The sequence below is a fragment of the Hippocampus zosterae genome, chromosome 3 (assembly GCF_025434085.1).
Source record: "Hippocampus zosterae strain Florida chromosome 3, ASM2543408v3, whole genome shotgun sequence".
NCBI lineage: Eukaryota > Metazoa > Chordata > Actinopteri > Syngnathiformes > Syngnathidae > Hippocampus > Hippocampus zosterae.
The window spans coordinates 20,070,732-20,092,538 of NC_067453.1; the positions used below are offsets into that span (position 1 = coordinate 20,070,732).

The 21,807-nt window shown below is 41.1% G+C and overlaps 2 protein-coding genes across 3 annotated transcripts in view; both read right to left on the reverse strand.

Annotated features, from left to right (window-relative positions):
• Positions 1-21,667, reverse strand: part of pias1b (protein inhibitor of activated STAT, 1b) — a 70,985-nt gene extending 49,318 nt beyond the window's left edge. Inside the window, exons 1-14 of one of the 2 annotated variants that reach the window (XM_052061890.1) lie at positions 21,602-21,667; positions 19,806-20,226; positions 19,635-19,719; positions 19,463-19,510; positions 18,593-18,683; positions 18,351-18,485; positions 18,151-18,256; positions 16,577-16,650; positions 16,306-16,466; positions 14,748-14,881; positions 13,943-14,114; positions 13,720-13,859; positions 11,422-11,459; positions 9,535-11,340 (exon numbers count right to left, since the gene is read on the reverse strand). In XM_052061890.1, coding sequence (XP_051917850.1) covers positions 11,014-11,340; positions 11,422-11,459; positions 13,720-13,859; positions 13,943-14,114; positions 14,748-14,881; positions 16,306-16,466; positions 16,577-16,650; positions 18,151-18,256; positions 18,351-18,485; positions 18,593-18,683; positions 19,463-19,510; positions 19,635-19,719; positions 19,806-20,226; positions 21,602-21,646 — 1,977 coding nt within the window. In that variant the 5' untranslated portion in view covers positions 21,647-21,667 and the 3' untranslated portion in view covers positions 9,535-11,013. Of the gene's footprint in view, positions 1-9,534; positions 11,341-11,421; positions 11,460-13,719; positions 13,860-13,942; positions 14,115-14,747; positions 14,882-16,305; positions 16,467-16,576; positions 16,651-18,150; positions 18,257-18,350; positions 18,486-18,592; positions 18,684-19,462; positions 19,511-19,634; positions 19,720-19,805; positions 20,227-21,601 lie in introns of those variants that run through there. The other variant, XM_052061891.1, reaches the window with a different exon arrangement.
• morf4l1 (mortality factor 4 like 1) lies at positions 1,337-8,910 on the reverse strand. The gene is made up of 12 exons (XM_052061911.1): positions 8,753-8,910; positions 8,232-8,278; positions 8,096-8,163; positions 7,933-8,019; positions 7,033-7,110; positions 6,917-6,942; positions 5,864-5,955; positions 5,634-5,735; positions 3,270-3,358; positions 3,001-3,173; positions 1,757-1,841; positions 1,337-1,672 (listed from the first exon to the last, which is right to left on the reverse strand). Exons 1-12 carry the CDS (start codon positions 8,790-8,792, stop codon positions 1,588-1,590), a joined length of 972 nt encoding a protein of 323 aa, XP_051917871.1. The 5' UTR covers positions 8,793-8,910; the 3' UTR covers positions 1,337-1,587.
• Positions 21,668-21,807: the final 140 nt, after the last annotated feature.

The window sequence follows — 21,807 nt, forward strand, 5'->3', positions numbered from 1 at the left end:
CTGTTCCATCTGCCATAAATGTAATACAGCTTTTCTGGAAAACGACCTCATGCAAACAGTTACACATAGTCTGGGGCTGCTTTGGCACTTCAGGACCTGAATGACTTGCTGTGATTGATGGAACCATAAATTCTGCTCTTTCCTAGAAAATCCTGTAGGAGAATGTTTGGACATCAGTTTGTGAAATGAAGATGAAGCGCATTTGGGTTTGTATCACAACAAAACAAGTGAAAACACATCAGCAAGTCAACTTTTCAATGGCTTAAAAAAAACACCTTTTGTAGTGGTATAATCGAAGTTCAGAGTTGATTCTGATTGAAATGCTGTTTGTTGTTACATATTTTTGTCTATGTATTTTTATGTAGTTCAGGTTGCTGCCATTACTTTTAGCTGTGTGTGTTTCAATGCACTACCTGTGTGCACTGTGGTTGAAAGAGGAAAGTAATTTCATCTGCGCTGTATGTTGCTCATAGAGCATATTTGATAATAAAACTGACTTGACTAACCATTGTCGACCGCTAATTATCGATCGCTGCTCAATCCGAGCATCCCTAAGATGCATGTGCCAAATCTGAAGAGTAAAAGAGGAGCAAGTACTTGAAATAACAACTGTCTATGATAGTGGTACTAATTTAAAGATATAAATTTGGAAAATAAAGAGAATCACTGTCTCCTTCAGGCCAGTCTTAGTGATCTACATCTGGCATACAAAGAAAAAAAATGGTTACATGTGGTTTTTGTTAAGTCCGATGGGGGAAATGGTATTAAGTAACCCCATCCCTCCGATGGTGCTTTTGGCTCTAACAAGTACAAGTCGGCCAGCACTGACGAAACCACAAATCAGTCTAAAAACAAACATTTACCATCTTTGTTTTTTTTTGTCAAATACATCACTGCAATTGAGGGAAAGGCTGGTGTCTGCAAAACATCCGAGAGTTTGACATTTCTCTCTGCAGCATCACATGCTTCTCATCACATCTGCTGGCAACAACAGCGCACTGTGACACGGTCAACGCAAACCATCAGAGATCAATTAATGTTCTGAGAGGATTATCGCATTGAGGCTATTTTTCAAGTTGGAGAAATCATCACTTGATTGCTAGATCCGGAGCTGTTCGTGCAGTTTATACTTTTGACGTGCCAAAAACCAACATACCCATTTGAAATGTGATTCGCCTTGACATTTTGCTTTGCCGGAGAACTTCCACATTATACCGCAGTTCGAAATACATTCCGGTTTATCTCATTCTCACTCAAGTGTTACAGCCAACAAACAAACTTGGATTCTGAGAAAATCTTTCACGGAAGTCCCAGAGAGCAAACGAAGACGCGTGACGAAATGAAGCACTTTTATTAGAAAACAATGACTGTATGTGAACAAAAACAAAGAACCAAAAGGTGAAATGTTGAAGTTCCTTGTCAAAAGACGGGTCGTAAAAACTAATGGGTGGTATTAAAAAAAACATACCAATACAAGGAGAGCGTACTTAGCAGCTTTCCGAATGAAAGAAACTTGACCAGTTGGTCCGAGACTTCCTTAATGATCCACTCATCCTGATCCACGATAAGTTCTCCTAATCACAAAGTTCAAACGGCCTTACGGTGGTACTCCGGCGGGGCCACCTCGTAGTCGCTGGCGCTGAAGAGCGTCGCAGAGTTCTTGACGAGGTACCTGCAACGAAGAGACAAGCGTCATGTGTCTGCAGTGTAGTCCAGGCGAGAGCTGATGTGATGAGCCAGATTTAAAAAAACTCACTTGAGGAAGTCTTGCAGGTAGGTGAGCAGCAGTGCCAGGCTCTTCTCATCCAGGGGAGTGTAAGCCAGCATGGCTCCGATTCGCACTTGCAAGACCAAAAGGGGACAATATGATCAAGAAGCGCCTCACATATCAGATTGAACAGCATCAAAAATACTGATGCAAATTTTCCTGCACATTCCATAAGGGGCTCTCTTGAAATGTGTTGACCGTGTAGGATTGTCATGGTCAAGGAACAGATGAGACATGGTCGCAACCCGGTAACCACGTCACCACGACATCACCGCGGCTCAAGTGTTGATACGAAGCAAGATGGATGGATGGATTCTAAGTCAGTTCCAACTGGTCAGATCTTGGAGCAGAAATTGAAAACGGGCATTTGCCAACCTTCTGTTGTGCATCTTTGTGAGCAGACAGGAGGAGTGCAGGTTCCAGTCCTCTCGTATTGTCTTTCAACTTGGAATGTTTTGAATGCACACACGTCACAAGACTGGCCATTGTGCCGACAACACGTTCTCAAATAGAACTGACACTAACCTGGCTTGTTTTCCAATTGGAAGCTTGTTTCTAAAACTTCCGGCGAGTAGTTTAAATATTTCTAAGAGACTTATCAAATTACTACAATATTTGAAACCTCGGAAAAACAGTCACAGCACATGACAGGACTTGAACCTATTATAAACTAGCAAATGATAGTCTGTTTAATTCAATAAAATGAGGAAAGGTGTCCGAAACTGACTTTAATTGTACTTTTTTACTCATTGTATTTAATGATACTTTTGTTTTCATAATAACAGTTTTTCTTATGGTTCCTTGCCCAATAAATAATCTGTTTCTGAAAAAACAATCCCGCCACAAATTACAGACACAACTCCCAGATTACTTCACTGTGTGCTTCTGCACGTCGAGTTTGAACACGAGCAGGTCCTCTCAAGCTTGTTTACACACCCCGATGCATTGAAGTGCTCTCATGTGATTGGATAACTGGATATTCACATCACCAGAATCACCTCATGAAGTGACTGGTGGATGGATTTCTAGAATTATGCAATTTAATTCATATTGCATCATCATTTTGAATGATCGAAGTACGTATCATGAGAGGTAGGTTTAGCACAGTAAATAACAATATGGGAGGATAATTGATTAAGACAGTAACCCCCCCAGATAATCATGTTAACAATGCTATCCTAGTTTGCTAGCAGATAATAACAGAGGGAGTAATGTTGTGTAAGATGGTTTACCAAAGAGCCTTAAGAGGTGGGGGGCGCCATAGATCTGCGACATGGATGTATCTGGGTGGTTAGCCAAGATGTCTGCGTACTGCGGCCTCTCAAATTTGTAGAGCAGCTGCGTGCCCAGCATGACATTGAAATATTCCCGCACGCCGGCAACCACCTCGCTCACCGCAAACTCCCTGGAGCGATCAAGATCAAAGAACCTTTAAGTCTCCAGACAGCACTTTAAGAAAACAAGCAAACCTCTGTAGAGGAAGATTAGAAACAGGCGTTACTTGCTGTCAGAGGTTCCTCTCGATTTCTTGTAGTTTGCATAATCTTCAAGCACGGCATCTACGTTCTTCTTAGCAGGCAGATGGAAGAGCTGGAGACAGAAAACAAACACAGGGTGGTGCTATTGGATTAAAAGGTCATCGGAACCACAGCACACTGGGCGACGAGACCCAAATCGACTGAAGTGAATATTCAAAATGACAGCAAAAAAAAGAGAACCCCACCCCCAAAAAAACAAAACCTGAGACAGTAACAATGTCAAAGAATCACACAACACAAAGACACAAAATAACACACTTCAAAGCTCAGAGTATAACAAATAGTATAGAATTGCAGTGTTTTTATACTGCACTACGAGGTTTTTTTTTGCAGCCATTTTGAAAGTTCCAGGTAATCCTTTTTGCCAATGATAGAACTGGCAACGCAGGAAAACAAATAACTGGACATTAATATCTGTTGAATTTGACAATGTTAGCGGCTAATGTGAAATTAAGTCTTCAGAAAAAGGTTGTTGACCGGTTCAGACTTGGGGACATAATGCTCTCATTTGAGCTAGGATGCATGTCAAAGTATTCTTAGACATTCTTAGTTTCGTTGCAACAAGGCGAAACATTTGATATGCATTTTAGCACACAATCAGGGCATTTTTCAAAAATGACAACGCATGGGTGTTTCGAGGCAAAAATGGTCAATATTCATCAGGGGACCTGAAACACTTCCAATCCTGTACATTTATATCTGTGTGTGTGTGTATGCATATATATATATATATATATATATATATATATATATATATATATATATATATATATACACACACACATACACACACAGCTGTCAAACGATTAAAATATTTAATCTAATTAAAAATGCAACTGTCATAATTAACTCAAATGAACTAAAAAATTTATCATGATTACTCACACATTTTTTATCGTTTCAGAATTTCCTTTTACATTTTTTGTCCTATTTTTCCCCATTTTAATGCTCTCATCAACTTGGAATCATGAATCAGTTTTCTATGTGCCAAATGCAAATATTTACTGAAATAACAATTTCAATTTTACATGAACATTTTTCACTTGGAGCAGTTGTTCACACAATCTCTCACACGTCACACATCTCACTGTCCATCAACAACAGTGAAAAAAAATATTTTGTCACACAACAGCTGCTTTAACAGCTTTTTTAATGAAATCAAAACAGAGCAATATAACATTATAAAGTGCACATCTAAGGTAAACTAGTACTCAGCCTATAGTGGATTTAAACCATGGTTGCATACTTCGTTTTTCTCAAGTTTGCTTTGAACACAGCAGTCTGTTTCTGCATGTTTGTTGGAGAATAACGAGACACCAGTGTTCGCAATGTGCCGCTGTATTCAAAACTGCCGGCCGTACAAACAAGCGCAAGCACTTCCCCCTTGCTGCTGGGGCAAACCATTCTGAAAGAGGGGGGTTTCACTCCCCCTAACACAGTCGGGCTATGTTGATTGAGTTGGTCCTTCTTGCGCGGAAGTCTCTCTATGGTTTTGTGTAGACCTCATTTCGGATGACTACACTTGGTTCGATGACAACACTGGAGACGTTTTATTTTCGCGAGGTCGCTACCACTACAGCGCGCCGTCACTGTCAGATGAACACAGAGAAGCTCAGAACACTGTAACCTTCCACACAAAATAGTTCCAAACAAGTAACAATCGCATCAGTGGCATACATCGTGTACCTGTATGCTATATTTAGAGAGAGAAGAACAGGTAACTTTGGTCTTGTCAGTGGAGCAATCTGGCAACTTTTTAAAAGTAAACTTCCCATTCATAAACTCTTTAAGTTTCCGTTTTTGGTGTCTCGAGCTGCCGTGTCTGGTAAAACAGACATGGGCGTGGACTTCTGCAGCGCGCTTGTTGTTTTGTTTCTGGTGTATTTATAGAGCATCGTAACATCCGCTTGTGACGTGTGCCGCGTTAATCTTGCGAGAAAAATTTTAATTCCGTTAAAATTCATTTAAATTAATGCCAATAAAAACGCGCTAAACTGACAGCTCTAATACACACACACAGAGACAGAGAGACAGAGACAGAGACAGAGAGACAGAGACAGAGAGAGAGAGAGAGAGAGAGAGAGAGAGAGCGAGAGCGAGAGCGAGAGCGAGAGCGAGAGCGAGAGCGAGAGCGAGAGAGAGAGCGAGAGAGCGAGAGAGAGAGAGAGCGAGAGAGCGAGAGAGCGAGAGAGGCCTTAAAACATTGTTCCCCAGAAAGAACACCAGGGGTCACCGTTTTCCCACTGACGGGAGTCACTGACTGCAAGTCAATTCAGTTGTTCCCGTCCAGCAGCCCAAAGATACAAACAAATAAACACACCACTAACCTGTTTTTGTCGCGTAATCAGATCCCAGTCATCTACAAGCCAAGGTTTCAGCTCCTCAGGAATTTTGACTTTTACTTCCACTCTGTTTATGAAGGTCTCCTCCTGCCCAAACAAGATCAAGTTACACGATGTTACACGAGACAGCCAACAGCACGTCTTTCCCATCACAGCATAAATAAACACAGTACAATGTGCTCGAACTTCAACGTATAGGAGAGTGGCGAACATACACTTTCAACAGTGGGGTCAACACGAGCCCTCTTCTTTCGTGGAGGGTGGGTGGGGTCACTTCCTGAACTTGGACCTTCTCCTGGACCAGGAGCTACAACAGACAAAGACACTTAACTCTCCCTTCGTAATATCAAATAGAAATTGTCAGACAATCTTTTTTGGTTTGATTTGACTCAGGTGGAAAAGGGCCAAACGAAATTCTGTGGGCTGAGTTAAAGACTGGCTGGAAACAAGAAATGGTCTCAAAATCGGGTACTTGTGCAATTTTTCCAAGCGAGGATGTGCCATCACTTGATAAAGAATGCTGTCTGTGCGTGGCTTTTTGAATAAAAATACTTTTTTCATTTCGAAATCTGGTAAAACCAGAAGCTCAAAAGAGCTGATAATGATATAATTAATATGCTTCAATCAAGTATTAGATGCACCCAGCGCCTTTAAATACAATAATAATTATAAACAATAATATGGACAATAATAACAATTACAATAATAGAATCATACAATTCCTGGTCAGCAAGTGTTGAGTCAATTTTTTAAAATTTTTACACTGATTGCAAATTTGTCTCCAGCAAATCATGTTTTCAAAATAATAATATATTTTTTTATTTATTCATACTTGTGAAGCAAGGCTTGGATTCAGCAACAGGTGCAATTTTTTTTCTGAATTTACAATGTCTGTTGAAATCCATTATGCGCACGCTTTTGTAGGTCAATCTTGAATCCAAAACATGAAAATATCTCAAAAACTTCATGTGCGAGGATAAAGTAAAGACATTTTTAAATAGGCGTCAAAAAGTACATTAAGGAGCACAAAGTCGTCTGATTAAAATTTGCTATTGAGCAATGTAATTTGTCATGGTTGTTTTACATTACTTATATCCACCGCAGGTGACGAATATTTGTAAAACAGATTCGGTAAATCAAAACAGAGCTCCGGAATAACTTACTAAAAACACTTTGATGTTAGTCTACATTAACAGACACCAGCATGACAAACTGGAACAAGTGATATGACATGATTGACTCCAAGACATGACATAAAAGGCACATACTTTTTTGTTTGTTCTTTTTGGTTTTCCTGTAATAGAACAAAAAAATACAACTGTAAAATGATGATCTGGCAACGCAAAGCAGGAGAGCCAATAAGCGTCGGGAATGTTGCACTCACACGTCGTTTTTCTGTGAAGTCGCAGGTATCTTCTTATTCGGTGCAGCACCCCTCATTCTTCCTTCAACATAATGGTCTCTATGGTAGGAAAAGAAGCGACAAAATCAGAATCATCTTTATTGGCCAAGTATGTAGAACACACAAGGAATTTGTCTCCGGTATAACACGCTGCACTAGTATCATCGTAAACAACAAAATCATTGAACCATTTTAGAGTAACCAGTAGTTTTGTAGTACCAAAAAAAGGCAACCTTTTGGACAGGGCGACAAATAAATACCACAGCTATTATAGATGAACACGGGCAAACTTATATATGCAATACTCATGTAAGAAAAAAAAGTAATGTAAAATAGGTATTAGCGTGGACAAAAATAATTTTTTGTGATACAATAAAGTGACACTAACAAAAAAATAGTTCAAAACCAATTACACCATTAATGTGACCTATAACCTGTAAGACACAGCACTAATTCCAAAAGTTAAGTTTGGTGCAGGCACAACACTGCCCATCACCAAAGTAAACTATTCGTACAGCAACACATGGACGTGTGTCGTTTTTCTTCAGCTTCAGCCACACACAAGGTGGACGGATGAAATTATGAACGGTTCCAAATAGCACTTGGTGTTAGCACAAAATGTCTAGGCCTCTGCTGGAAAGCAAAAACAGGAATACTGTAGCTAAGGATAATATCTTAACTTTATTTGGGGGTTTTCAGAAGAACTTTAAATGGTGACAGGTGTGCATCGACTTCCATTTAACACAAACTTAAATGTGATGTGTTAATTTTGAACACAGCCACATAACATTGGGCACACACATTTGAACATAAATGTATTTTTTAACCACCGTGTATGCTTTTTGAAAGTCTTAAAACTGAAAAATTGTTGAAGGGACATACTGGTTGGCCTTCTGAAGCTCTTTCTGTTTCTGCAGATTGCTGTCCACATACTTCAGCACTCTACTCTCAGGAACCCATTCGTCCCAACTAGGAAGAGAGAGAACAAATAAGACAACGAGGCATTTATGCCAACCAAAATACAAACGTGAACCGATTCCCTTACTTTTTATTCCATCCGCTATAATGAATGAAGTACTTGATTTGTTTCTCCTTGACGTTTATCTTAACACACTGCAGAGAGACATCATCGTTACACTTTGAGAAGGAGACGTTCAAGAAGCAGTGCTGTGGAAACGTACCTTAGCTTCGTAGAGCAATGGCCCATGAAAACACAGCACTCTTTCACCTGGAAAACACATTCATTCACATACAGGTCAGCAATCTGTACAAGTAGATCAATTAGCTTTAGACAAACAAAACGTATCACATTTTGAGAGGGAAACAAGCGCACAAATGACGTAATGACAATAAATTTGTTGCACAGTAATAGTTGCGCACACGTCAACCAACCTCGACTATTTAGGCAAGCTCAGCTAGCAGTTATCTCAGGAAAGCCTGTACAGGCAGGGGGTCGAAATATTGCAAATGAAAACGTTTTTCAATTGATCAATAAGTTGGTTTTGACGTTATGATTGTGTAATTTAACACAAATTAAGATGATACCGTGAATAAAGACATGAATACAAGCGCTGTGTGCATTGCAGCAACAATGAAGGCTAGCAGCGATGGAGATGTTAGCTAATGTCTGAGCTCCAATCCACCCACTCGGACGTTGATTATCATCACAGTTCGATTTAGGTGCAAGCAAGGAGCGTGATACCTTCTTGAAATTTAGGTTTCGGGTCCTGTTTCGGCGCCATTCACGGATTAAACGATCAAAATAGGGGAAAAATCGCCAGCTCCCATTCCAATCTGAAACGGTGCCGCTCACTTATAGACGTCATCACCGATGTTCTGACGTCATTAAACGCGACCAAGCATAGCGCGACAATGGTTAATTATAGAATGGTTATTTTTGTCTGTGCGTTCTGAGGTAAATTATATCTTGTTCTGGAATATTTGTGTTTACATTTTATTTGGTTTCACCATGAGCGTGAAAAAGGAAATTTCGTTTTTCTGTTGAAATGGATGCGACCACCGTTTTGAAAGGGAAAATGTACAATTAACACTTGTCTCAATTTACAAATTGACTTATTGTGAAATGCGGGCCAGTTAAATTGCACAAAAATCTGATATACTAGTAGGAACCCATTACTTATTTTGTTGTATGGATGACATCAGGTTTATTGTGCCTCTTACCATCTAACGAAAGATCAATTAATGGTTCTGTCGCTCACAATAGAGCACCGTAGATCACTGCCATAAATTGATGAATAAATATATGCCTGTCATTCAGAACCATTTTTGGAACAAATTGGCTGAAACTACATAATTTACCAGAGCAGATGGGAATACTGGCAGTGATTAAGTTGAATTTAGCTGTTGCCCGGACATTGAACCCCTCTTTGGAAATGCCTGTCAGTTTGCCTATTATTACTTGGCCTGTGATTCGTATCTTGACCCCCGCCCATTCCCTTTAAAATAAATGAGCAATCCAACAGACACATTTTCCTGTTTAATTCTTATAAATATCAAACAGCACAGTAGACCTCTTAGCGGTTCAAAATGCTCAAAGCCTCTATTGAGAGTTATTGACATCATCTGATAGGTAAAACGGACAGAAACTGAAAATGTTACAATGCATGTCAAGCAACAATGACAGTTTTTAAATAGCATTAATTATATCATTACAAAAAAAATATTACATACAATGACAGAAATGCATAGCCACCAATCAAACAAATGCTGAAAATATATAATAAATAATAGTAATTGTAAGCATAAGTTGAGGGGAAAGAAATCTGTTCATGTTGACTTGCAATAGTTGGGCTACAACGGGGTGTGGAGATGATGTCCCAAAATATCTTGTAAGTTGACAAAAGAAATCACAAAATAACGTATGGCTTCTCAAAGCGAACGAAAAGCCATTTAACAGGTGAGCGTTGAGAGAATTTTCATTTTCACAGACACAAACTGCTCTCAGAGTGGTTGCTACTGGTTAATGCTTCACTTCTGTGTAGCCTAAAAGGAGAAAGCAAGTGCTCAAAAACAAACAAATAAGCACGCATCACATCTATTTGTTGAATTAAATATGAATCTGAGCGGAGAGTAAGTCTTTTTCACTTTGCTGACACTGATCGAATGCAAAATGAATGCAGAGCAGCAAGGCGGAAGAAAACATGTACATTTCTGTTTTCTACCCGCTTACTGGTCAAAACCATTCATTCACACACACACACACACACTGAGGAAGAATTTCCCTACAATACTGATTATATATTCTTAGCTTCAATTCATGATGGATAAAAATCAGTTTGATCTCACTCAAAATGACAAGCAAGAGCAAAGTAACAACATAGAAGGACCTGTTTTGTATTTCTAGTGGCAACAGTTTGAGAAAAGGGGAATGCTTTTTAAAAAACATAACAGTATTCAAACATAACTTATATTATAAATAAGTCCTTAAAATAACATGACCATAGCATGAATGTCTACAGTGATGGCAAAAGACTTTCTGCATTTTTTTATAACAGAAACTGTGCAATTTTTAGAAAAAAAAGTTACCCTTTTTTCCTCATTTGCTGCAACTTGTCTTTGTGAACACCGGCGACAATGCCCATTTTCTTTTGATGCTAAATGTCATGTTCCATAAGGTCTCACCTCATGAGGGTTCTGTGCACATAATCTAATAAACTAATGCCATTGACATGGAATATTGAAAACAAAACTGTAAAAACCAAGTACAAAAGGTACAATATAATCAAAGGACCACATGAAGAGGTGTGAAAAAGTCTTCAGTATTCACAGAAAATATTGAACTGAAGCGACCAACTGGACAGGAAGTGTCCTAAGTTTATATACATGATAAGTAAATTGAAAATAGATTTTTCCTCTCTGTACATAGTACTGTATACTTTCAACTCTCCGTATTTACAAAGATCTTGTTTCAATGTCTCCCTTGTGCATCAGTTTTGTGAGGATCTAATCCAGAGAGATGACGTCAGATATTGAGCCATAAATAGCCGCCGCCGCCTCCACCGAGGACCTCGACAATCCCGAGATGGCGTGGCTGTCCCTGTCGCGTTCTCGGTCTTTGTCCCGCAGACTGCTGGAAGACACCAAACTGCTGGTGCTGCCGCTGTTGCTGCCTCCGTTAGTGGCTGCCAGCGTACTGCTGCCCGGCGTGCCCGGCGGATCCCGCAACAAGGGGGTCGAGCCATACGGCAGGTAGCGGTTGAGTAGCAGGTCCGAGTCCTCTGACGCCGAGGCTGATGCGGCCGCAGCGGCAGCCATCACCATGTTGTAATGCTGAAACAGAAGAGAAGAAGAAAATGGAGGCCAGGCGCGGTGAGTGTGATGAACTTCACATGCGGTCACGATGGGTGTTACCTGATTGTCGCCTTGGAGGAAGGAGAAAAAATTTAGATCTGCAAAAAAGAAAAAAAAAGTATGCATTAAAAAAAGGCAGCTCCACACATTGACAACTAGAGCTGATGAGTGAAACTTTCTTCCAGCTCCGGCCTCCCTGTGTGGAGTTTGCATGTTCTCCCCGGCCTGCGTGGGTTTTCTCCGGGTGCTCCGGTTTCCTCCCACATTCCAAAAACATTCATGGCAGGCTGTTTGAACACTCTACTGTCCCCCGCCTACTGCCCGAAGACAGCTGCAATAGGCTCCAGCACCCCCGCGACCCTAGCGGGGATCAAGCGGTTCGGAAAATGAATGAATGAAACTTTCAAATCGCAAAGGCTGCAATTTTGAATCGAATAAAAAGCTCCATTTTGGTCAGTTGCTCGGCTTTATTTCTTTTTTAAATAAATATATGTATATTTTATTTATCCATTTATAGAGTGCAGGGGTCAGGAACCTTTTTGACTAAGAGAGACATGAAAAGCAAAATATTTGAAATGTATTTCAATGAGAGCTCTCTCTCTCTCTCTCTCTCTCTCTCTCTCTCTACCGTATTTTCACGACTATAAGGCGCCATTAAAAGTCTAAAATTTTCTCCAAAATGGACAGGGCGCCTTATGGTGCGGAGCGTCCTTTATATGCGCTGAGTTCCAAAATCTGACTGACAGCCGACACGCTGTTTATATAGAGAAAAGGCGGAAGTGACTGTGGCCAGGCATGCGGGAAAGAAGTCGGCCAATCAGGGACGGGTGGGCGTGTATATATACATATATGGAGAGGGAGAGACAGACAGAGAGACAGAGAGACAGAGAGACAGAGAGAGAGAGAGAGAGAGAGAGAGAGAGAGAGAGAGAGAGAGAGAGGGACAGGCAAGCTAGTCCGCCAATGGTGAAGGGTGGTCGTGTAAGTGGACACCTCAAGCCAGTACCAACACTTGTATAGCGTGTGGCAATGTGCATTGTTGCAAAACAACTCCGGTTTTGGTTTCTAAGAACCCCTGAAAATAAATTCGACAAAAAGACACGCCTACGAAGCTCAGTTCAAACTTAAAGCCACCGGTTATGCTTTTGGCATGCGTGCCCATCTCATAGCAGCGGTGAAAAAACAAGTTCAAGCAAATGAGCTTGCCGTTATTCCCGGAGGCTTGACTAAAGAACTCCAACCGCTGGACATTGGCATCAACCGGGCGTTCAAAGTAAAGTTGCAAACGGCATGGGAACAATGGATGATCGATGGCAAACACAACTTTACAAAGAGTGAGAGGCAGCGCTGGGCAAGTTACACCACAATACGCAAGAACGAGAGGGAACGCGGCGTTTTTGATGGATTACGGTACTTGCACAATTGTTCAATTCTTTCTACACACACACGCGCTGCCACCATGTTTCGCTCTGTTCTTTACTTTCAAATGTGGGAAAGCTTCACACGAGAGAAATGTTGACTTTGCTGTTGCTATTCCTTTCCGCTCGGCAATGCGTAGCAACTCACACTAGCATGTGATGCATTCAATGACAACTGAGATGTGCAGTCCTCTGCTTCTGATACAGAGGATGAGGACTTTGATGGATTTCTGGGTGATGATTGATCGATAAACGTGAGAACATTGTACGATGGCTAAATAAAATACACCCGAACTCAGTTCTGCTTTCGTTGCCTTTTTAAAAACGTGTTTTTAGCTAATCTGTACGTCTTGGCATGCTACCGTATGCTTCAAGCTAACGTGTTAGAGTGCGCGCATGCATGCCGTATGTTTAAGCTGGCGTATGTTTTACCACTGTAAAACTGCGGCCATTCGTACAGTGCGCCCTGTGTATGTGTAAAATACAGAAATGTCACCCATTAATGAGACTGCGGCCATTAGTACGGTGCGTCGAATAGTCGTGAAAATACGGTATATATATGTGTGTGTGTGTGTGTGTGTGTGTGTGTGTGTGTGTGTGTATGTGTGTGTGTGTGTGTGTGTGTGTAGGCCAGGCGCGGCGAGTGTGATGAACTTCACATGCGGTCACGATGGGTGTTACCTGATTGTGTGAAATTACCAATGCATTTTTAACAGTTGTAGGAAAGTGTCAGTTTCACCCGGAAGGGATTATTTCTATTATTCATTCATTGTTTGCTCCGGGAGAAAAAAAAAAAAGAAATAAAAATATGGCTTGGTATGACCTACGAGGTTGTTGCGCACTTTATAACGCAAACAATTCCGGCACAGACTCAGAATACTTACAGCAAACAAACGAGTGTGCAACAAGTTGCATTTTGAAAACGAGTGCCGGGGCCTACCTGGCAAGTCACTAGCTGAGTGATAGAAGTGGCGGTAGTCCTGAATGAGTGGTGGCGGAGGAGGAATGTAGCTGGTCTCTAAGGGGGGCATGCTGGGAGCTCTCGTCACCGGTGACGTCTGGTTGTGAAGGTTCAGCACTCTGCGAGGAACAATGTCGCATCATGTCACCAGTTGGAGCAAAGACAGCTTACGAGAAGCTTTTCGTGGAGCTTGCGGACCGACCCCTTTGTTGGCGGCGGAGAGATGGGCGACAGCGAAGGCCTTTTCGGAGGCGGCTCATCATCCAGCTCATCTTCCGACGAGCTGTCCAGTGTCAGGTCTATCACATCGACTTTTTTACTCTTCTCATTGGCCGACCCGCATTTCTGCTCATGGCTTTCGGTTTTAGGCACGTCTGCGCACAGAGAGCCGGCAAAGTCACACAGATTCCACTCATATGGGGGTCCCTCAAGACTTTTTGATTCCATTTTGAAATGACACTGAAGACAACATTGTTCCCAATGTCCGAGGTTGTCCAAAGTTGTGACAGCACCTAAGTGACTTGCATCTCTCTCCTCTATCATCTATAACTGCTTCAAACAAACGAAAGCGATTAAGATCGAATGACTGTCTGTGTCTTATGTGTTGTGTTGTATTATTTTGTTATGATGACTTCAAGATGGCGACACGAGAGTGGCTGCCTTTACAGCAGCTCCTATACAATACTTTTTGTTCTTCTACTTTCCTCCTTTAACTTTGCTGCTGCAAATTGGGAATTTCTCCATTGTGAGACGAATAAAGGTTTTCTTATTCTTATCTGCCCTGAAGAGACCCAAATAAAGCCGCACGGTTCCACTATCGTGATTGTGTGATCACTTTTTTTTTTAAAGACAGTTTAGCTTGAAATTCGGCACCATTTACAATCATAAGATCTTACTTTATAATATGCCCAAAAAACGTACTTTATAAAGCTTGATTGAAGACCTTTATGTGTGAATCATGTAGAAGCTATACACACAGCTTGGAAACCTTGGCAGTACGTACGCACCGTTGTCTACTCCATAGAAGGGGCCAGACACCTCCTGCACTTGTTTTTTTGACCTCATGGGCGCCCAACTTCCATCTTCTTTGAACTGAATTTCATCACAGTCAGAACAGCTGTTCAGGATTTCCATAAACAATCTGTAAAAAAGAGGAGGATGCTGGAAAACAAACTCCTTTTCAGCATGACAACTGCTCAAACAACAAATCACTTTACCCCCCTCAACACTCTTTCGTTTCCCTTGGAGGATTTGTTTCATTTCCTATTATACCAAACACGCTTTAGAACAGTTGTTTTTGTCCCGGCATTAAAACTCATTCACTCCCAAAGACGTTTTTAAACGTCTTTTCAGACTTGGTCTAGAATTGCCTGGTACTGAATGAGTTAACCTGCATCAACTTCCATAGAAAGAAAAGAATGTTGTTTTCTTTGGCGTCCACTACGGAAAAAAAATGTCGCTCCCTCCCAGTCAAAACACACCATGGATGGAAACACAATCACAAATAAATAGACATTTAAAATGTTTCTAAGTCAACATAAGAAAATGAGTCTTCAAACTGCATGGCTGAGCCAGTGCATAAATAAGCGGAAGAGTAACTCTGCGGCCCCTCAAACTGTCTTATGGTTGACCTCATATAGCACGGGTCAAAAGTTTCCAACATGTCGATAAAGCACTGCTTTTGCAATGTAGAAATGTTTGGCACAATTGACTCACTGACTGCCTGAAAGTCCCTTCTGGTCATATGAATAACAATGTGAAAAGGTTCCACTCATGTGCTGTGTTACTTAGCAGGAAGTCAACTGGCTTGTAGCTTTTTGAATAAAGTTCAATAGAGGATAAGTCACTAAACATTGCAAACAAAATAGCGCTTTTGTCTTCTCTATGTTGGCTGTCATTTTCACTTGTTGTTACATCAAGCGTGAAAATGTCGGAAGTGATAAAGCCGCAGATTTATTTGCATTAGAGCTGTAATCTGATTGATGACTTACTGACTTCTGCTTACACCGCACTTGTTTGGCAGAATTTTCAAAGAGCTGTTGAGGTGAAGGCCTAAAAAACTGCAAGCCAGTGTTTCGTATGTTACAAGTCTAATGGAAGTAGATAAATATAATTTCATGGTATTTTGGGTGTAAACATGATCTCCAAGACCAAAACATTGAACCGGTATGTATAATAATAAATCTGGCATAGTTTAATTTAATCCCTTCAGGGACAGCGGTCACTACAGTGCACAGTTTATCATGTTATCAAGTTAGAGGGTGCATGAAAGGTTTAATATAGATTAATTGATAGCTTGTGTTTTGTTAAAAAACAAACTGGGGAAGAGGACCTTGAAAAAATAGTCACATATTATAATCACATATTGAATGGCAATATCCATTTTTTAAATGATAAAGAGACTATTTAGAGAAATCAAATTACAGGAATAAAGAAGCCACTAAAAAAAAGACAAATAGACTTGAAGTAAAAGATAACCGTTTCATTGCCTAGCACTAGTCAAACGTCATCAATTAATATCATTGCATCATAGCGCCGCTCAACAGCTGTGAACAAGGTGCTCACCCATCAATAATAAGGTGCTCGTATGGCGCCTTCTTGTCACACACTGGACACACCCATGTGGGCTTCTTCTCATTCATTTGGATATAAAGCGTAGCGTCAAAGCACTGGAGGTGGGAGCATGTCAACGCTCGGCATGCGATTGTCAGCCTCATCTTTCCAAGCTTAAAAAAAAAAAACAACGACGACACATATTAAATTACTTGATATATTGTGTACTTCTCAGTGATAGCATGTGTATTGGCAGCCTGAAGATAAAAGTAGTTCAACATACAGGACACAGAAGAGACACTCGTAGACTAGTGGTGGCGATCTCGCTCTCCGGGTCAGCTGTCAATTTCTCTTTGACTGTGACGAGAGTCAGAAAAGTGCAAAGATGAACAGAGAGAGGAAAGCATGAAGATAAACTTAAGTGCTCCGCTGCAGTGAGGACCAGACAAAGGGATTTTAGTTGTATGAAGACATTTTTTAAATATATTTTTCCAACATTGTGACACAGGTAAGCATCTGATTTCATCGTAAAAAGTCTCAATGGCTATTTCCGTCTCGGGGGATGTTTTAGTGTACAAGGCCTGGTGCGGCAATTAGAATATAAGCCACTAATTGTGGACATCAGCTATATGACATCGGCTCAGCGCGTGCATTTGCAAGTCGAGTTCGCCGAGCTTCCCATGTGCTCAGATTTGATCAGCCTGGCAAAGGACTTTAATTAAAAAAAAAAAAAAAAAACACACAAAACAGATTTTGACCCATTCTTACGGACAAATATTTGCCTTTCAGTATTTTTTTTAGATTCGGTGGGTAACACGGAAACGGATAAGGGAACAACACTACGAATAAGATAAGCGACAACAACAGAAGCTGAGTATCAAGAGTCCTGGACCGGAGAGGATGAAGCATAATTAGCAAGTAGGCCATGTGGTTTGGATTGGAAAGAGTAAAGAATGTTTATATATTGACTGGCAAACGTACAGTCGGGGTTGAATGTTTTTTCAAGAAGAGAAGACATTTTCAGAGGCTGCTGGATGTGGCAAGTGCTGGATTATTGTGGGCAAAAGTCAAACAAGCGGGACACCTGGATAAATAAATGTATTTGCGGCAGAAACATCCTGCCTTCTTACAGGCAATGGATGCTTTATGAACACGTCACAAAAAACTTCTTTGAGAGACGGGCGGTAAGATGCTCAACTGGTGAATCGCCTTCAAGCACTCAAAGCATTATTAAAAATTGAAATAATTCAAACAATGCGGTTGCACTAGTGTGGATTCCCTCCCAATACTGGGATGCAGCTGCTTAAAATTAACCAATCACATTCACATTCAAGTTAAATGGGCGTCAACCTGATTAACCTCCAATACGCTATGTAGTAGGCTTTTCCTGACATTTGTTTTGCATGGCTGACTCCCATTTAACATGAATTTGAACGTGATTGGTCAATTCTGAAGACAGCCAGATCCCAGTAATGACAGGGTGTGCACACTTGTGCAACCACATTCTTTCAGTTCTTTAGTTTTACATACTACGTGTAAAAAAAAAAGAAAAAAGTGTATATTTAAATATATATATATATATATATATATATATATATATATACACACACACACACATATATATACAGTGTGTTGTACAGGTTCACGGTCACATGATTGAACACTGGTGCTAAATCAAAAATAGTTTGAAGCTCTTCCTTTATTTTATACGACTGCAAATGACAAGGTTAATTTCGTATGTCTATATAATATGGTTTGTCAAATACATTTGCAAAATCAGTTCAGAATGTGAAGACAATTGAGATCCTGGCTATCATGTGAATTCATTTGGAGGGGTTTTCGGGCAAATAAACTTACTCAAAGCTCTCGAGTGGTCAGGGTTTCTGATTCCTCTGGCTCGTAGTCGTTGCAACAACACTGCGGACGACTGCTGCATTACCAAATAAACAGCCATGGAAAAACTCTGGCAAGAGACGTGAAAAAAGGGGTCATGCTGAGGTGACTCACTTCGTCCTCAAAACATCTGTTTCACAACGTCTTTCCAATGTCCTTCTTACCCTCCCAATTTCCGAAGTCCACGATACAACAATTGTGTTGGGGACTGTCGTGGACAGTCGCACAAGGGAGGTTATGTTTATGGGGCGACTGGGTCTTTTTGGTTCAACTCCATTTTTGGTGGGGGGGAGATACCCCTGCACAAAAAAACATTTCTATCATTTCATACTCCTCGGATTCAGATTCAGGGTGAGTAAGACTTAAATAAACAAACGGCGTCTGTGGATGGAGAATCTGAACTCACGGGGAGATTGCACGGCTTTCCATTCACCTTCACGCACAGATTTGGAGGGAAATGATCTTCCTGGGGACAACTCGTCTCTGACAGACAAAACCTAGAAGACAACAACAGCAAAAAAAAAAGGAAGCTACAGAGCAATGCTGTTGAATTTTTTTCTTCACAAGGGTGACCTACTTACTCATGGCCATCAAAGATTAGAGATGACATGGTCTTATAGCCTTTACCATTCCATTATTTCTTCCTAATCTCCTGCGACAACTCTCTCTTTTTTGCTTCCTCGGGTCAATGCTTCGTGTGGAAAAGACCGAGTCCCTCTGGTCAAATTATGGTATTTAAATCTTTTTTTTAAATGGGGGGGGGCATGAATTTTGTCCGTGACCTGTTTCTTGAGTTTGTTTCTAAATAATTCTGTTGAACCCCCAATTGAAAAGCAATTATTATTCGAGTTAATTTTCACTTGATATTTTTTTACGTAGTCTTACTTTTGTCAAATTGAAGATATTTTTGCTCCCACTCATGTTTTTTTTCTTCCATTAACAGAGGGGTAACAACAATTTTTCCATGTGTGTACAATACCATTCAGCCGTGCAATTGGTCAAGATCAAGCTCAAGTGAATTTTTGATTGGCTCTTAGACATGTCGACATTGGTACTAGTGATTCAAACTTTCAATTGCAGTAAAACCAGTGGCCCAAGGTTGCAAACCGTCCCATAATTCAGTCGGGGTTCAGCCATGTGACTCAGTGTGGGGCTGGCCAATGCATGCCACGCTGCCATCCCAGTTTTGACAACCAGACTCCTGGTTGCATGAAATGAATCTTCTTGTAATTGTTTCTTAACGTAAAGATAAAACACTTCACTCGCTGGTTCGTACCTTAATTGGACTTGAACAGCAAAGTCACATTTGGTCCCCGATATGTCCCTGGAGGAAAAAAAAAAGAGAGAGAAAGGAAACAGCAAATGTTAAGTTTGTTTCCGTTCAGCCCTCATCGCGTCTTGTTGCTCACTGAGACAGTATTAACAAGAGCAAGAAGTGTGTTGCTTACATGGAGCTGCTGATCTGTTGAACTTGTAGCGGCGATAAAGCGAAGGCATAACAAGCTTCCTGGAAACGCTGACTGTTGTCGGAGGCTGCAACAAGTAAAGGTGACAATAGTTGGTGCGGTGGAAAATCTACAGACATCACTGAGCAGAAATATGTCAAGCCATAAACTCACTCAGACTGGTGGGCTTAATGAGCTCGTCGAGCACATCGTAGAATGGCAATCTCTGCAGTTTGACATCGGGGTGAACGGGGTGGAGGGTGGAGGGCAAGTGAGGCAGACTGAGCTCATGCTTGGGGCCGAGCAATGAAACAGGCAACAGCGGCGAGGGGGAACCATGGCTGTCAAAGAGGCCCGCAGGAAGGCCGGAGGCGGAATGGACGCCGGGCAGAGCGAGGTCCACCGGCGAAACCATTTTTGTTGGGAATCTCCGTCTGTAGAGCTCTTTAATCTTCATCTGCATGGCAGGGCTGCAGCCAGCCTTTACTAAGTGCAGCGCTTTGGTCAAAAGTTCGTGTTTGCGCCCGTGCTTATTTCGTCCAGCAAAACCCAACAAGACTTGCAGCTCTGAAACTCGAAGGCTCATTACCATTTGCTGGGGGAAAAGCAAGTCAAGTTAAGGAACACATTCTCCTACACTTGCCAAGGAGAAAGAGATACTATGTTCAAATTTGTAATATTACTGTCACAACTAAAGAAAACATGTTTATCTTTTTATACGACTAGCAGAGTGAAAGCCTCACTTTTAAATGTTCACACAGGAACCAACACAGCACTCTGAAGAGACAAAACTAGAAAGAGATGGTTTCTTTTAGAAAGACTGAATCTACTTTCTCAAAGCTTTTAGCTTCAACACATGCAACAATTAAGAACACACGCTGTATTGTTATAACAAGACTGGGACATTTGTTCTACCAATTTGTACTTTGCATAAACACCTAACATTTGACAATCGTGGTTTAGTTAAGAAAAAGCTACACCGTTAGTTGTAACACGAGAAAGAACTTGACCTTAGCATAGAAGTCATTCAATGTCATACATCATCTTGAAAAAATCAAAATCGAATATGGATTACATTTGGCTTTGGAGTACACCAAGTTGGCTTTGCCTTCCTAACCCACGTATATAATTTGAGGTAAATGCCTGAGGTAAAGTCAAGATGATATCTTAACGGTTTGTGGACTTAAAGGAGCACCAATTCATTGCACCAGTGTCATTTGTAATCATAACATATCTGAAATTAGCGAGTTGAAGCGAGCTGTCCAAATTGCCATTCAAACGCATAACGCTGATCAAACACCCCGAGGAATTTGAAAAAGTAAAAATATGCAGCCAGAAACAGTAATCTGTCAGGAAACGACGTTTATAACACACAAGCTAGCTAGGCTAACCAGCCGACTGATGGCGAGGAAATGAAAATATATTCAGCATTTCTACTTCGTCTTAAATTAAAGACCCTTAAAATTTTTTGCTAGCCAACAATATTTGGATGGCGATGTTTTCCCGTCATGAATCCACACAAATTACACAGAAACAACGCTACCTATGGCGAAGTCTAACTGGCTTCCAAGGAATAGACAGAGCCCGTTTGAATAAGATATAGCAGTGTGGCTGCTTATCTTCGAGTAATGTCAGTGGGATCTGGCTGCCGTGCGTCTGTTTCGAAGGCGTTGGAGTTATTGTGGTCTCGTTTTTAGATTCGAGACGGGATCTGCGTGCAATCTGCACGAGAACAGCACAGCACAAGATGATTAAAGAATCGTCGGCAACAATAACAAAGCTAAGGCTAGCAGGCTAGTCTGCCAGCGAACAGTTTGTGTGGTGTCTGTCCTCTTCTTGTGGATGTACGGGGATTGATCAAATCGCCGTTGGCCGCATGATTGTCGACAGATGGTGTTTCCGTTATTTGAAATTCAAACGTGACAGTGCTAAGCGCCTATTTGTCAACCTAGTGGAGGGGCTCGCTTTACCTTCAGTTCCGTACTCTCCGCCATCTTGTGACATTGTGTACGCATGCGCAACAGCAGTCCTCGGGGGATGTGTCGCTTCTGCATAACGGACGACAGAGGGCGTAGTTGCTCAATGTAAACGAACCGCGCTATACCTCACGTTCCATTCGAAGGCTGGTATGATTGTCGCTCTAAAAGTATACTTCAAGTTATTATTAGATTACTGG

Bases quoted from the DNA above. Each gene is read 5' to 3' on its own strand.
- morf4l1 (XM_052061911.1), bottom strand. From the start codon at position 8,792: ATGGCGCCGAAACAGGACCCGAAACCTAAATTTCAAGAAG. The intron at 7,111-7,932 runs GTATGTCCCTTC...TTCCTACCATAG, and splicing joins GAGCTTCAGAAGGCCAACCA to AGACCATTATGTTGAAGGAA. The intron at 3,174-3,269 runs GTAACGCCTGTT...TGATCGCTCCAG, and splicing joins AGAGGAACCTCTGACAGCAA to GGAGTTTGCGGTGAGCGAGG.